General features: G+C 40.6%; 1 protein-coding gene and 1 long non-coding RNA gene across 2 annotated transcripts in view; both read left to right on the top strand.

Annotated features, from left to right (window-relative positions):
• The window catches only part of LOC141442989 (uncharacterized), a 52358-nt gene extending 38212 nt beyond the window's left edge, over positions 1-14146 (top strand). The window contains exon 2 of the long non-coding RNA XR_012452997.1: positions 12489-14146. This is a non-coding gene — a long non-coding RNA (uncharacterized lncRNA). The remainder of the gene's footprint in view (positions 1-12488) is intronic.
• Positions 797-11360, top strand: LOC141442984 (salivary endonuclease-like). Its single transcript, XM_074108200.1, has 8 exons — positions 797-907; positions 3872-4053; positions 5568-5716; positions 6757-6899; positions 8760-8878; positions 9204-9338; positions 9634-9795; positions 11105-11360. The coding sequence occupies exons 1-8, from the start codon at positions 844-846 to the stop codon at positions 11333-11335; spliced, it is 1185 nt and encodes a 394-aa protein (XP_073964301.1). The 5' UTR covers positions 797-843; the 3' UTR covers positions 11336-11360.
• Positions 14147-15071: the final 925 nt, after the last annotated feature.

Below are 15071 nucleotides of genomic sequence, written 5' to 3'. Positions count from 1 at the left end.
CATACAATTTCGAAATGGACATAGTTAAAACCACGTTAAAACCCTGGGAAGGACAGGATGACAGGATTAATGTACCTAATACATAATGATAATTATATCCTGGAAAATTGTCTAGTTCCCGAGGGAACACGATAAACGACTTTAAGACAGACAACTTTATTCCACATCAAAAAGTACACCGACTCAAAATAATCTAAAAAAAAAACATTTGCGATGTCGAAAAGAAACTTGACAGCATTATGCTGCAGGCAAAGTCGCGTTTGTATGTAGGTATTAGTACCTGGGCGACCGAGCTAAAACTCGATAACAAGTGTTTTTTCAGAGATAAGACCAAGCTAGATCGATTTGTCATCCCGGAAAACCCCTACATACCTCATCGAAATCGTTGGAGCCGTTTCCGAGATCCCCAAAATATATATGTATATGTATACTGGCTTTTGCCCGCGGCTTCGCCCGCGTGATATTCGTTTATAGCGCGCTGTTCCCTCGGGAACTGTGCATTTTTCCGGGATAAAAAGTAGCCTTTGTCACTCTCTGGCCTAAAAACTATCTCTATGCCAAAAATCACGTCGATCCGTTGTTCCGTTGCGGCGTGAAAGAACAAACAAACACACTTTCACATTTATAATATTAGTATGGATCTGAGGTATGGATACAAGAATTGCTCGTTGAAAGGTATTATTAGAAAATAGGTAGATTAGATATATGTATTCGTGAGTAACGTGTGAGTGAGTACGAACCACTAGTAGGGGCATTGTCTGCAAACATCGACCGCGTCCATAGCACCCACAGCCAGTGTTAACGTACCGTTACTTTGCGGCATACCAGGGACACATAAACACCATGAAGTCAACAAGTCTGCTTGTTCTGATGCTAATATTGAAGGTCGTGGATGAAATGCAATGTGGTGAGTCTGTTCTTAGATACGCTTTATTTAAATCGAATCTCCTTTGATTTTATCATGTCCGTGTCAATCATTTAATATTTCTTTCTTTTATGTGTCATTTTATGCTATGCGTTTTTTTTATAGGCACCTAGAATACCGATGTTTTTTTGTTTCTATTTTTTTTTAATCGAAGAATAAAACAAATGAGCTTAATCAATAATTTGAACAATTTTTTGAACGATTTTGTTTAAAATTTGGTATCAAGATAAGAGGTATGACCTTTCAGTTATTATCTTATATGTAAACATAGCGTTATAACCATGATATGCTACTTCATAATATCTTAAATTTTATTAATAAAAAAATGGTCAAGTGCGAGTCGGACTCGTACATGAAGGGTTCCGTAAACACTTCAGTAAAAGTTTTGCTTAAAATTCTCGTAGTATAAGTTTTTTTTTGCTGACTGTACTTTATGCCCCTGGTTACCAAAGTAGGTACTCGTCAAGACGAATCAACTGAGTCCAAACTCGAGGCGGTCGTGTCGTTTATCACAGAGTTCCTATGGTCACCCGCTAGCTTTATCATCAGATCAACTCCATGTTATAATAATATTGCATTGTCATCATCGGATTTATACATGCGTGAAAAATTTCAGCTCAATCGGTTGACTTGAAGATATCCACTTCAAATTTGAGTTAAAATGAAAGATTCCACCCGATCAAACGTAGTTACATTACACTGCAAATAAATATAATGCTTGTAATAATTTTTGTTAAAAAAAAACATTTTTAAAAATAATAATAATAATTCATTCATTTCGAACACAATGTCCGTGTTTTTAATCCAAGTTTTTTTGCCGAAAGTACTTTTTGTTGACTGTACTTGCATTGTCATCTAAACTACATATCTGTACCAAATTTCAAGTTTGTACTATTTAACTATTGAGGAGTTCCCTCCTGCAGAGACGATTCTGGCAGAACCACCAAGATGTCACTACCAGACTATTGTATTGTCACCAAATTTACATAAGTATGCCAAATTTCAACTTTATTTTATTTTTAGTATTTGTTGTTGAGATAAAGCCCTGTGACAGACGGACGGACAGACAGACAGACAGACAGCCAGACAGAGACAAACAGACAGCGGAGTCACAGTAATAAGGTCCCGTTGGCACCCTTTAGGTACGGAACCCTAAAAACAGATTTTTCTGGTTGATTTGGGAAAACCAGATTTGCGCAGAGGCTTTGAAGTTTCATATGGAATCTAGTATAACGACATTGTCCAAATATTTTAAGGCATTTATAAATTTAATGTGCTGCAGTCGGCAGTTACAACATCCAAACTAATATAAAATGTGAAAGTAACTGTTTTCTGTATCGCTTACTACTTCTGGTGTACTTACAATAAAGAGTTCTTGTATGTATTGTATTGTAACTCTGTTACCTTTTGACGTCTAAACCGCTGATTCTATTTACCTAGATTAAATTTGATATGTTGATTCTGGGAAGGACATAGGACAGTTATTATCCCCTAAAATTACCGAGTTCCCGTGGGATAGCTATAGATGAATTTTTCACAGACGGAATCGAGAGCAAAATCTAGTAGGTATTTTATAAATCTCATGTGTTCATGTGTGTATACATAATATGGTTTTTTGATTGAATATATTATAAACTTATTTGAATTAAGCCAAACCGACGAACCTTTAAACAGATCTAACGATTTTGACTACAATCTAGAGTAGGCTAAGTCTAGAAATCGATTCGTCATTGACTTAACTGTGGAAACAAAATTCTGTACCTACACTTTGGTGGCGCCATCTTTTATCGAGTAGATGAAATGCCGGGCCCTGACAACTGAAGGACCAGCGAATCGATTTTCGGAATCACAACCCTCAAAAATTATTTGAAACAAAAAATCGATTTTCTTTCTCTTCAGGATAACTAAAAAAACTGACGAGTCCCGAGAGACATTAACATTCTAGTTGTCGAACCGAGCATAAATCCCTATCTAATAAGTATAATATATTTCTAGGGCCAGTAGCACGTTTCAGATATTTTTGCACGCTCTGCTATAGCAGATAATAACCTTTTCCAGGCCCGCGAATTTAGATCAGCTACCACAAAACGAGTCATAGTTTTATATTGTTCACCTATGCCCTCATAACATTAATTTAAAAACGAATTATATTTTTAACGATTTTGTGCACAGTATTGTAAATTTAGCAAGGTTGAATACACCGTGTTTTTTGATATCCGTTAACTTCGGTAGACGACTCAGTTCATTGATTGATATGAACTACCTGATAATTAACTTTCTAGCGAAATTGAAAAAAAAAATGTTTTTTCTTGCATATAATAGCTTCACATTCATTGTTGTTGTTGTTTTTTAGAAAAATATGGCGCTGTCCATTGGAGGACAATTTTGCCAGTGTCTAGTAAGTTTTGCCGTTGTACGGTAAAACAATTCTAGAAAACGAAATACGAGATGTAATGGTGGATGAACGATGACAGCGTGAATCTCATATCAAATGTCACATTCATTGTTAATTGTTACATTGTAAAATAAACAAATTGGCAAGTGACATTGATGCGTCACATAAGGGATAGGCATCAAAAAAATCCACATATTTAACCTTCTTTTGCTAAATATGTGTGAATTAAACAGTTATGGACTGGTTAAATAGTTATGGACTTTGAAAAAAATTCATATATTAAGGACCATATATTTTATTGCTAATAATTATTTATCTTAATTTTTGATTATCTTTTAAACAGTAAGAGTTGGGCTACTAGTGTCTTAGAGAAATTAACTTAATTTGACCTGTAGATTGTCCCCTCAAAGTTAACGGATATCAAAAATAACACGGTGTATAATGTAAGTGTACACTGTACATTTATGTGGTCACTATTAGCACTATGCCTGGAAAAGGGATAATGCGTGACTGTACTGTACTTAAATGTTATTAAACAAGAATATTTTCAGATTGCGTGCTATCCCTGAAGGACGACTTCGGTTCCCCGTCGGCCGTGTACCTCCACGGCGACAGTTACCTGCTGCCGGGCGGCAAGAAGGGGGTATCTGTGCGGCGCGCGGCGGCGATCACCGTCGCCTGCCCCGGGAGGGCGGTGGTGTTGGGGAACTATAGCACCGGGGTCGAGGACCTGGTGAGTGGATCCTGGCTGATACAATGACCTTTATTGAGAAAAATGTATCAACGAAATTGTGTTTCCTAAACACATCGCTGTGAATTTGGGCTCTCTTGTCAACTGGGACGATCAGGGCCGTCTTTTACCTGTTAGAGGCCCTGGGCACATGCTGCATTCGGTAAGCCTGATTTTCAGGCGAGAGTGGAGTAGCTATCGGTTGTCGTTTGGTAATGGATTTAGGCTAGGGAGGGGCACACGGCGGCCACAACGTACAAAATACGCGTTCTTGAATCTACATAGGCACGACGACGTCTGTACACGCGTCAATGTGTGCGTAAGATACACAGGGCTGACTATCGCTAAACCCTAGTACTATAAGTACTACCAATGACATTTAAGGCATATGTAGGTATGGCTTAGATAGTGCAAATCAATGTAAACGTTAATCTAACCTATTTATTTAAACCTACTTAAAATGTGTATTTAAGTATTATTATTTTAATTATGTACAATAGATATACGACTACAAACTAAAAGAATTATTCGGTAGGTAGTTAGGTATTTCATGTATTAATTGCGATAATTTCAGTTTAAGTATAAAAGGAAGTAGACCAGGTAGGGTACCGTTACCATTTCGCAAAATGATTGCTCCCGAACTTAGTGCCGTGCGGCCGACATACATCGCGTCGCGCACCCGACTGCTTTCCTGCGGTTTTCCTGCAATCTGCGCTTGAGGGGTGGGGTAACTCGAACCGGTGCGGGGCGGAGCGTGGTCATTCTGTACGTTAGTACTATTATATATTATGTGCTAGGGGACCCCGAACCCCGATGCATCGCGGGGCCCTGGGCACGTGCCCGTGTGCCCAGTGGGGAAGAGAGCCCTGGGGACGATGTTATGAGGAAACGGTTCGAGAAAACGTAGGTAGTGCCCCGCCTTCTTTTTTAGGGGTCCGCACCCAAAGGTTAAAAACGGGACCCCTATTACTAGGATCCCCTATACGTCCTTCTGTCCGTCTGTCACTCACTAGGATGTATCTCAAGAACCGTGATAGCTAGACAGTTTAAATTTTCACAGATTATGTATTTCAACAAATACTAAAAAAAATATGAAATAAGTATTTAAGGGGGGCTCCCATACAACAAACGCGATTTTTGCCGTTTTTTGCTCGATATTAATAACGGCAACATGTAAACGCTTGAAATATTCATAGAATATTTAGTCGTATTCACTTTAAAAATAAATAGTTAAATTAAAATAAAATAAATATTTAAGGGGGGCTCCCATACAACAAGCGTGTTTTTTTTTAATGTCTAATGTTGTATAGATAATGGTACGGAACCCTTCGCACTTGGCCGGTTTTTCGTCTTGGCGGGGATCCCCTGGCCTGCACCCACCGTGAACCCGCGACTTTAACCAGGTCATCCGTCCATCTCGCTTGCCGATCCGAGAACTTTACGGCCTCAACGGCCCATCTGTTCTCCATGGTATTATTTATCAGAGTAATCCACTAATTATTACTTTTTATCGCCAGGAAGTAAAGTGCGTCTCCAACACTACATTCAGCGCTGGCGCGAGGCGATGGCGGGGCGAGTTCAAAGCGATCTCATGCAGTTCACAACCGTACTTCACAGCGCTGGAGACGCGGCAGGCGTGCTACCGCAGCGGGCAGACCAGCGTGAAGTACCTAACTAACTCATTCATAAACGCTTTTAGGGTCCCGTACCTACCTCAAAAGGAAAAACTGAACCTTTCTACAAACAAAGGATCTTAATATTGCGATCTTACGATGCGGGCTTTTTATTTTGTTTCATTAAAATTGGTTCAGCCGTTTTTGAGATATTGAACTTTTCTAACTTGTCTAGTTTAAGTTATTTTCAGTAATGCGTGGAGGTAGGTATCAAGCTAAAATTAATATCAAATTCTCAAGTCCCTTTGAGCTCTTTGAAGCAGTGAAAAATCTAAATGGAATGGATGGAGAAGTAAGGAATAAAATTTAGCAGGTGGTGAATTTACATTACATTACAGCAATATCAAGAATACATCCCCATTTATACAATACACACACATGCACAACAAATCTAAATAGATAGGTAGATACTTAACAACATTAACAACATAAGTACTCATAACATAAATAAACTAACAGTTAAAAAACCTTACTATACTAACGCCATCTAGCGATCTTTCGCCTGTCTTTAAGCTCTCATTGTCATTTAAATTAATGCTTATTATGTTAATGTTGTTAAGTATTAAATATAATGACCCGGATAACTCACGTCTTAAATCGAGTTTAACTCGACATGTTTCGGGCTAATCCGTAGCCCTTCGTCTTCGGAGCAACGCGACTCAGCGGCTCAGCGGCTCAGTGGCTCGGGTCCCGCTGAGTCGCGTTGCTCCGAAGACGAAGGGCTACGGATTAGCCCGAAACATGTCGAGTTAAACTCGATTTAAGACGTGAGTAATCCGGGTCATTATATTTAATATGAGTGAGTCTCACGGTAGTTTCATGTTCAAAATGTTGTTAAGTACTTATCTAACAACATTAACAACATAAGTACTCATAACATAAATAAACTAACAGTTAAAAAACCTTACTATACTAACGCCATCTAGCGATCTTTCGCCTGTCTTTAAGCTCTCATTGTCATTTAAATCAATTTCGCTCGCATTTCACGATCCGCTCATCAGAGTTCTTTTTCACCTTATTACCTTTGTTACAGAGTTGGTTACACGGTAGCTGGTAAGCTTTATACGCTGTACACGGCTTGCTTCGATCGAGGGACCATGAGTACTCTCTTTGTCCAGCACGACCTGAGCCCCAGCAGCTTTTACAGCCAGATCGGGAGGAGGCCTCAGTTCACTGGTCAGTTACACAAAAACGCCTGTAACACCTAGGTACCATCAGCCAAAAATGTGGTCTACCACCCTAAAGTAGATAATCGTTTGCATGTCATAAAACAATAATGCCAATAGACTTGTCTGTCAACTTGAAAGTTCGACTTTAGCGACATTTTCATTTGATAGGAACTGGTTTAAAAATGTATAGACTTTTTTTTTTTTTTTATACTACTGGAAGGCAAACGAGCAAGTGTGTCTCCTGATGGTAAGAGATCACCACCGCCCATAAACATCTGCAACACCAGGGGTATTGCAGACGCGCTGCCAACCTAGAGGCCTAAGATGGGATACCTCACGTGCCAGTAATTTCACCGGCTGTCTTATTTGGCTGATGGGTACCTGCATGTGTTACCTACTAGCATGTGTGTACAGGACATGCTACTATCGACTTGTACTATTACTTATTCTGTGCTATCGAGCATGCTTTTTAGTAGCAGGCCCTGCTATTAGAGAGCATGCTAGTTAATGGGGGGGTGCGGAAGGGGGAAAGGTAATAAGCAAGTGCAAATGCTTTTGCTTTATCAGCATAGTAGAGGGAGTGCCACGAGAGTTGCAAGCAAAAGAAAAGTTACGAAAAGTAAATTTGTTATAAATAAATTACTACCGTTGAATTTGCGAAAAGCCGTAACGGCCACAGGGTTGCAGTATTTTGAGATTTTTTGGCCTGAAAGCCGTATAACACGGTAATTGCCGTGGCAACACTGACTTTGAACTGGCAGCAGGGCTACTACGAAACTGGAAACTCGAAGTTCGTATCGTACCGTCCCTCTCGCTCTCGTATAAGTGTCAGAGGGACCGCACGACACGAACTTCGAGTTTCGTATAGTAGCCCTGCAGAGAGCATGCTATCAAAAGGCATGTATATCGGAGTGTTTGAGCATGCTTATTTAGGAGCAGACTTAAAACTAGCATGCTTATTGCTAGCAAATGTAAACAGTCCACGAGCATGCTAGTAACGAGCAGTGTAACAGTAGCTTTATGCTACGAAGTGTAAAATTCGAACTTCGTATCTTGCTGTCCCGCTGGTGCTTATATTGTTTAATATGAGAGTGAGAGGGATGGTACGTTACGAACTTCGATTTTCGAATTTCGTAGTGGCCTCCCCGTGTGTTAGCCTATAACAGACTTTTAAGCAGAGGATTGTGGGTTCAAACTCGGGCTCGGACGGAGTTTTTCAGAATTCGTACGCGTAAATTAATTTGAAACCACGAGCTTTACGGTAAACATTGGTTGCACAGACCTGAAATCCAATTTTCTCTAAAATGTCCGTATAAGTACTATTAGTTATTCTGTGGTAAAAGTCTAGGTACATTATTCCTGACATATCAGAAGGCTAAGTGCATAGTTTATGGTCAGCGAGAAATTAAAAAGTTAAAAAGATTGCAGGGGCACTAGCTCGACAAAAATTTATTTTTGTCGATTCGCAAACTGCTTAAAAAGTGAAAAGCCGTTCGTGGCAATGTTGGCACAAGTCGTATACAGCCAACTCAAATGGCTGCTATCAGTTATTTTGTTGGAGCTCCAGACTTTTTTTACCAAGCTCGCAAGCTCGTCCGTTTAATTCTCATAGTCAGCCAGCAATTGCCTACTTCCAGGGCATGAAACCAGGGTACGCGGAACAAAACCCGAATTTAAATCATAAAATTAGTACAATAGTGCCACCTACCGAATCCAAATGTGATTTCAAACCATCCAGGAACCTATTAAAATATACAAAAGTGTTATCCAAATCGGTCCAGCCGTTTAAGAGGAGTTCGTTAAATTAGAGATGACGAATAGAATTTTCTACATACAGAGTTTTAATTTTGTTTGTTGTTATGGACAGGTGGTGATTTGTTCGGCAAGTTTCCAATCGCTGATCTGTACAAATTGACGCATCAAAAGGACCGCATCAACGCTGTCTTAGGATCGAATATGGACTCCACATACTTAACCAAGAAAGAGGTAAGTGAGGCTTAAATGGGTTCGTTCAGTCAGCAAAGCGTAGCAAAGCTTCAACACAGCTTCAGCATCCTAAATTTTAAGAAATGAGGGCTAATGAGGGTTTTCACAGAGGAGAAATATCGCTAGATGGCGTTAGTATCGTGAAGTCCATTTGACGTTTGCTTGCGATTGGCTCAGGTAGTTTTTTAACCAATCATGAGCAAACGTCAAACGTACCTCTTGACACTCACGCCATCTAGCGATATTTCGCACAACCCTCATCACCTATAATGAAGTTAGTCAAGACTTTTCTGCAACATAAATAGTTTTCTTTTTCTTTCGCCAGTTCCTCACACGTGGGCACCTTGCCGCGAACGCAGACTTTTCATTGCGCGCTCTGAAGCGGGCTTCGTTCCACTACGTGAACGTCGCGCCGCAGTGGAAGCGCGGCAACAGCGGCGACTGGGCGGCCTTCGAGGATGTATGTTTGTGATATATGGATTTAGAGTAACCATACTCAACCTTTTTCCTCTGGCCCAGATAGTCGTTATTACTGCTTTATTTTGCGGACCGCAATAATTTACCCGTGTAGTGTCGGGTTAGAATTACACCTCTCCATTTCTACCGTGGATGTCGTAAGAGACGACTGAGGATATAGGTTAAGGTATACCGTCAGGCTAGCACCTATGGCCTATTAACAAATCCAGGACTGTTGTATACTTAGACCGGTCAGTATGGGAGTATGCCATCATAAAAATGTGCGACCACTCTTCCAGGGCCTCCGTCGGCGCGTGCATAGCTCCAACTCTTCGGTGACGGTGTACACGGGCACGCACGGCGTGCTGCGGTTACCAAGCCCGCAAGGAGAGAAGGAGTTCTATCTACACACCGATGAGAATAACAACGATGTGGCACCCGTGCCGCTTTACTTCTACAAGGTAACTACAATAAGGCGTTTCCGCCAAAGATGGGCGAGGATGTGATGCGAGGATTGTTTCTTCATGAAGAACGCTTCATTTACCTGTTCAAGCACAGCATGGCTACTACTTTTTTTTTAATCTAGTATTTTAACGAAAGAAAGAAAGAAAGAAAGAAAGAAAAGTTTATTTTGGCTCCAAAAATGTACCACCTAAAGCTAAGACTAGAACTAGCACTAAAACTATGTTACTAGGTGACACAGCAGGATACCAAAAAGGGTCTCCACTCAGCATGTGTTGCCGCACATTATGTGCAGTAACGCTGGTTTTCTGTTGAGCCCAAACGAGGCTACGAGCTGTTACGAGGCTTTAGTAACACCAAATGTGACTATGTCAGCCTCATGGGGAGCCTCAGTTATATACACCACACTACAAATTTTACGCTCTCCCTTGCACTGAAGTTCGTGTCGTGCGGTCCCTGTGACACTTATACTACGAGAGCGAGAGGGACGGTACGATACGAACTTCGAGTTTCGAGTTTCGTAGTAGGTAGCCCTGCTGCTCTGGTGGAAACCGCTGAGCGGAGCGATGTAAATAAAATGAAATGAAAATATTTATTGATGCAGAAACAGTGTAACATAAAATACAGTGTCAGCGGCCCCAAACTAGGCAGTGCCGACGAGGTGGTATTCCAAACAAAAAACGAATTCTTAATAGGTACAGAGGTAGTGCAGAAGAAACAGAAGACTACCAATGTGTGTGTGTGTATGTTTGAGTGTGCGTGCGTGCGTGTTTTCACCTACGTACCTGATGAGAGCAAGTGCTCCGTTTCCAAGTATGTTAGCGTCCAACACCAGCGTTTCCAAGTGTGTGGCTGAAGAGCCACATCCCCACATCTCTTTACTCGGGCAAGCACCCATTTTTTATGTCCACTAGTGTCTTGCTTACACATTATAGATGTAAGGGTGTGCGAAGAACGGGCAGCGCTTTGCAAATACCGATTTGACAACTGGAAGGGGTACACGGTATACTCTTTTCTTAAGTAATTGCTCTGAAATGAAGCGTTTCTTTTGGTTCATGAAAAACGCATTTCTCGCAACACATCCTCGCAGATCTCTGGTGGAAACGGAGACTATTGATCTAGTATGTACGTCGAAGACCCGAGAACAAACATTCGTATTCACACAAATGTCTGTCTGCAACGAGGTGGAGGAGCTGCATTAACACGCATTTTTTGCATAGACGTGCATAGACCTCTGCAAACGCCTGATTCAATAAATTACTCTACAATGCTTTCATTATCATGCTAAAAAACATTTTTTAATTGCAGCTAGTGTATGATCCGAAGCGCAAAACAGCCACAGCGTTTGTTACAGTCAACTCGTCATTTTACAACCAAACTACTACAGACCGCTTGACGTTCTGTGACGACGTCTGTGGCGCCATCTCTTGGCTGAAACTGCGGAACGACGGGACACACAGCTTCTGTTGTAGCTACGAAGACTTCGTTGAAACTGTTGACCATGTTGTAGGCTTAGATGTAAAAGGATTGTATAAATAGTTAAAATAAATCGTAGTTATTATAAGTAAGTATATATATCCTGTTGTATAGTGGTGTGTGCCAGCCATCTGTCAAGTTATCCATCGTCTGTGTGTTAACTCTTATCAATCATGTTTTCGTTGAGATTGTTGAGGACTAAAAATTAATAATATATTAAATATAACTCACGTCTTAAATCGAGTTTAGCTCGACATGTTTCGGGCTAATCCGTAGCCCTTCGTCTTCGGAGCAACGCGACTCAGCGGCTGCTGCAACACGCGCGTGCCCGAAACATGTCGAGCTAAACTCGATTTAAGACGTGAGTTATCCAGGTCAATATATTTAATATGTGTGAGTCTCACGGTAGTTTCATGTTCAAAATTAAAAATATAATTGTAAATTATTTTATTTGAAGAGAAAACATATCCTACTAATATTATAAATGCTGGAGTTTGTAAGTCTGTTTATTACCTTGTCACATCTAAACCACGGAACCGATTTAGATGAAATTCGGTATACACATAGTCCCGGGAAGGACATAGATAGTTTTATCCCGAAAAATCTCATAGTTCCCGCGGAAAAGCGATACACGAATTCTACTCGGACTGAGTCGCGGGCAACAACTAGTGTAAAATAAAACTAAAAAAATAAATAAACTCGCGATTATAGCCAGGAACGGACGGAGTAGTTTCGAACTTATGGGAAGATATTCTTCACAGGCGAGTGCTTTCACGACGGTGGCGCCCCCAGCACTGCCTCGCGGTCTGCCTCCTGTCGTGAACGCACTCAATGAAAATGATCTTCCGAAAAAACGAAACTAGTCGGATCGTTCCTGAGGGCCTACTCCGAAATTCGAACATCGAAGTTCATATCGTACCGTCCCTCTCACTTTCGTATTGAATACTGTGTCAGAGTGGTCTTGTGGTTTGAAAGCCGTGGTGGCCTAGTGGTTTGACCTATCGCCTCTCAAGCAGAGGGTCGTGGGTTCAAACCCCGCTCGCACCTCTGAGTTTTTCGAAATTCATGTGCGGAATTACATTTGAAATTACCACGAGCTTTGCGGTGAAGGAAAACATCGTGAGGAAACCGGCACTATCCTGCGAAGCAATTCAATGGTGCGTATGAAGTTCCCAATCCGCGCTGGGCCCGCGTGGGAACAGTGGGACGTATATAGGCTGGGATGGTGGTGGACTGTGTCAGAGTGACGGAACGACACGAACTTCGGTTTCCGAATTTCGGAGTAGCCCCTGCAGCTGACTTACTTTTTTTTAGTAATTTTATTGAAATATGGCTCACGATAGCTTAAGTAATATTTATATGTCAAATAGATTATTTAAACGTGAAGGTCTGTACGCATTATATACCATGACCGTAACAGCGAAGTGTCAGGCAAAAATAAATTCTTTGTACTGTAAAGTATGAGACTGTGCCCACTAGCACGTCCCGTAACCAACCGTCGCCGCGGGTCATGTATGCGCTTGACAGTCCGGTCCTGACACGCTCCTGTTACGGGCATGGCATGATACGTCGTAGTGGGGGTAGACCTTTTAAGTTAAATAAAACGAAAAGAACTGTGACCAACATAAATATTTATTTACTTACTAACAAACTTTCAAAAATACTGATTATATTACAAATAATATTTCTACTACAATTAATGTCTTTTGTTTGAGATTACACGGTTATATTATGACAGTTTTATGCCCATTTGTTACTTTAACTTACATCTAAGTATATACACTGTATAAAATACAAGCTGACATTTTAAATATGCTCAGTTAATACTAAACAATATAATGCATTATTTTTTTAAATTTTACTTTATCGAAGCTAAATCACAAACTCAATGCCTTAATAATGATGGTTACCTGACAGGCAAAACGTCGCTAGATGGCGTTAGAATCGCGAGTTTCGTTTGACGTTTCAGTCTTGCTTGAGATAAGCTCATTTAGTTTAACCAATCACAAAGGTGACGCAAATGTCAAAGTTGTCAAACCTCACGATAATAGCGCCAAAAAGCCTGTCACTGAAACCCTCATTGGAACTTATTAATGAGGGCTACCGTTTTCGCGCTCACCAGTTGGCGCCACTGTAGATAAAGGTCCTGCCTGAAGTATTGTGGTTAGTTTTTTATTACGGGCGTGAAAAAAAAATTACATTTAAATCATATTTAATACCTTAAAACCGTACCATAAAAATATCGAGCGTGCCACAGCGTTGCGTAGTCCCGTTTTGTTCGGAAAAAGGTAGGACAAAGGTTTCCGAAAGACAAAACTGTCTCAAAACACAGACATTCATCGCCCCGTAACGCATGTTTGCCATAACTAATTTCAGGTATTGCAAAATATTCACAAAATGATTCTAATTATAAATAAAACTGCGTAGCTCAGCCAAAAACAATGAGATTTGACATTTCGGAGACCTCTCGCTACACTAGCGCCTCTAGCGGCGAATCCATACGCGATAGCCCTCATTCAGATGTAGTGACAAAAACGATTATACTCTGTGGCGTAGCGTGGATCTAGTACCACGGGAGTTGAACTGAATAATTACCCACACAGCTACATGAAGAAGTGGATTGCATAAAAGTAGAATGAATGAAATGAATGAGTGAATGTCAAAATCCCGCTGTCATTACATGACATATTCTAGTGTGCGTGACCTCAAATCTGGTGGCACAACCTATATTCTGCCGCTCTATTATTTAGGTATTTCAATTGTCATTTGTACCATTCATTTATAGAAAGGGGATTTTATATTTCACCACACAGTATAATTAATGTAAAATTTTGTGTTCATTATAATGTGAAATATATTATTATCAAGATATTATTCAGTATTATTTATTATGGAAGTTTGCCGCCCCCTAAAAGTGTCGCCCGGGGCGGGCCGCCCCCCTCGCCCCCACTACGCTACGCCACTGGATACTCGGCTACAATTATTCTTAAATAAAATAATTTAAACTTATATTAACGTACAATAATATTTTTTATTAATTCGTATTAAAATTTCCTATTTAAGTAACAAACCAGATTGCGTTTTGTGCCATGATATTAATGCTGTACGATTCATTTTAGCTTACAACCATTATTATACACATTTTCATCAAAATAAAAAAACTTAACCTAATATGAACTTCAAATTTGGTTCAAAAAAGTTTTTGTTCAAGGAAAAATACGCCAGATCCCTAAAAATAACGATTAGTCCGTTAGTCAAATTCCCAAAAAACATCGGACACTTTAACTTACTTATAATGTGTCCCACTGCACGGCTAATGTGTACGGTGAAGGAAAACATCGTGAGGAAACCTGCACAAACCTGCGAAGCAATTCAATGGTGTGTGTGAAGTTCCCAATCCGCACTGGGCCCGCGTCGGAACTACGGCCCAAGCCCTCTCTTTCTGCGAGGAGGCCTGTGCCCAGCAGTGGGACGTCATATATAGGCTGGGATGAGATGAATGAGTCCCACTGCTGGGCACAAGCCTCCCCTTTCTTATTCCACTCGTCTCTACTCTTGGCCAGCTTTTCTGACTGGAAGCCAATCTGACTGGTATCGGTCCAAATCTTCCCTACCATCTCCCCCACGACACGTATTACATTTTTTTTTGTCAGTCAGACAAAAATTATGGACATAATAGCCCGTTAAAATTCCGTGTGACAGTGGCGTAGCTAAGTAAGCAAAGGCCCCGGGGCAAAAAATAAACTAGGGCCCCAACTGTACTATTTAAAATCGTTTGTTCCGTATTCGTCGTGTTCCG

This window comes from Choristoneura fumiferana, chromosome 26, assembly GCF_025370935.1.
Source record: "Choristoneura fumiferana chromosome 26, NRCan_CFum_1, whole genome shotgun sequence".
Taxonomy (NCBI): Eukaryota; Metazoa; Arthropoda; class Insecta; order Lepidoptera; family Tortricidae; genus Choristoneura; species Choristoneura fumiferana.
This window is presented reverse-complemented; position numbering and strand designations above follow the sequence as displayed.

Coding starts and splice junctions, on each gene's coding strand:
- LOC141442984 (XM_074108200.1), top strand. CDS start 844: ATGAAGTCAACAAGTCTGCTTGTTCTGATGCTAATATTGAAGGTCGTG. Junction 908..3,871: donor CGTGGATGAAATGCAATGTG/GTGAGTCTGTTC, acceptor GAATATTTTCAG/ATTGCGTGCTATCCCTGAAG. Junction 8,879..9,203: donor CATACTTAACCAAGAAAGAG/GTAAGTGAGGCT, acceptor TTCTTTCGCCAG/TTCCTCACACGTGGGCACCT.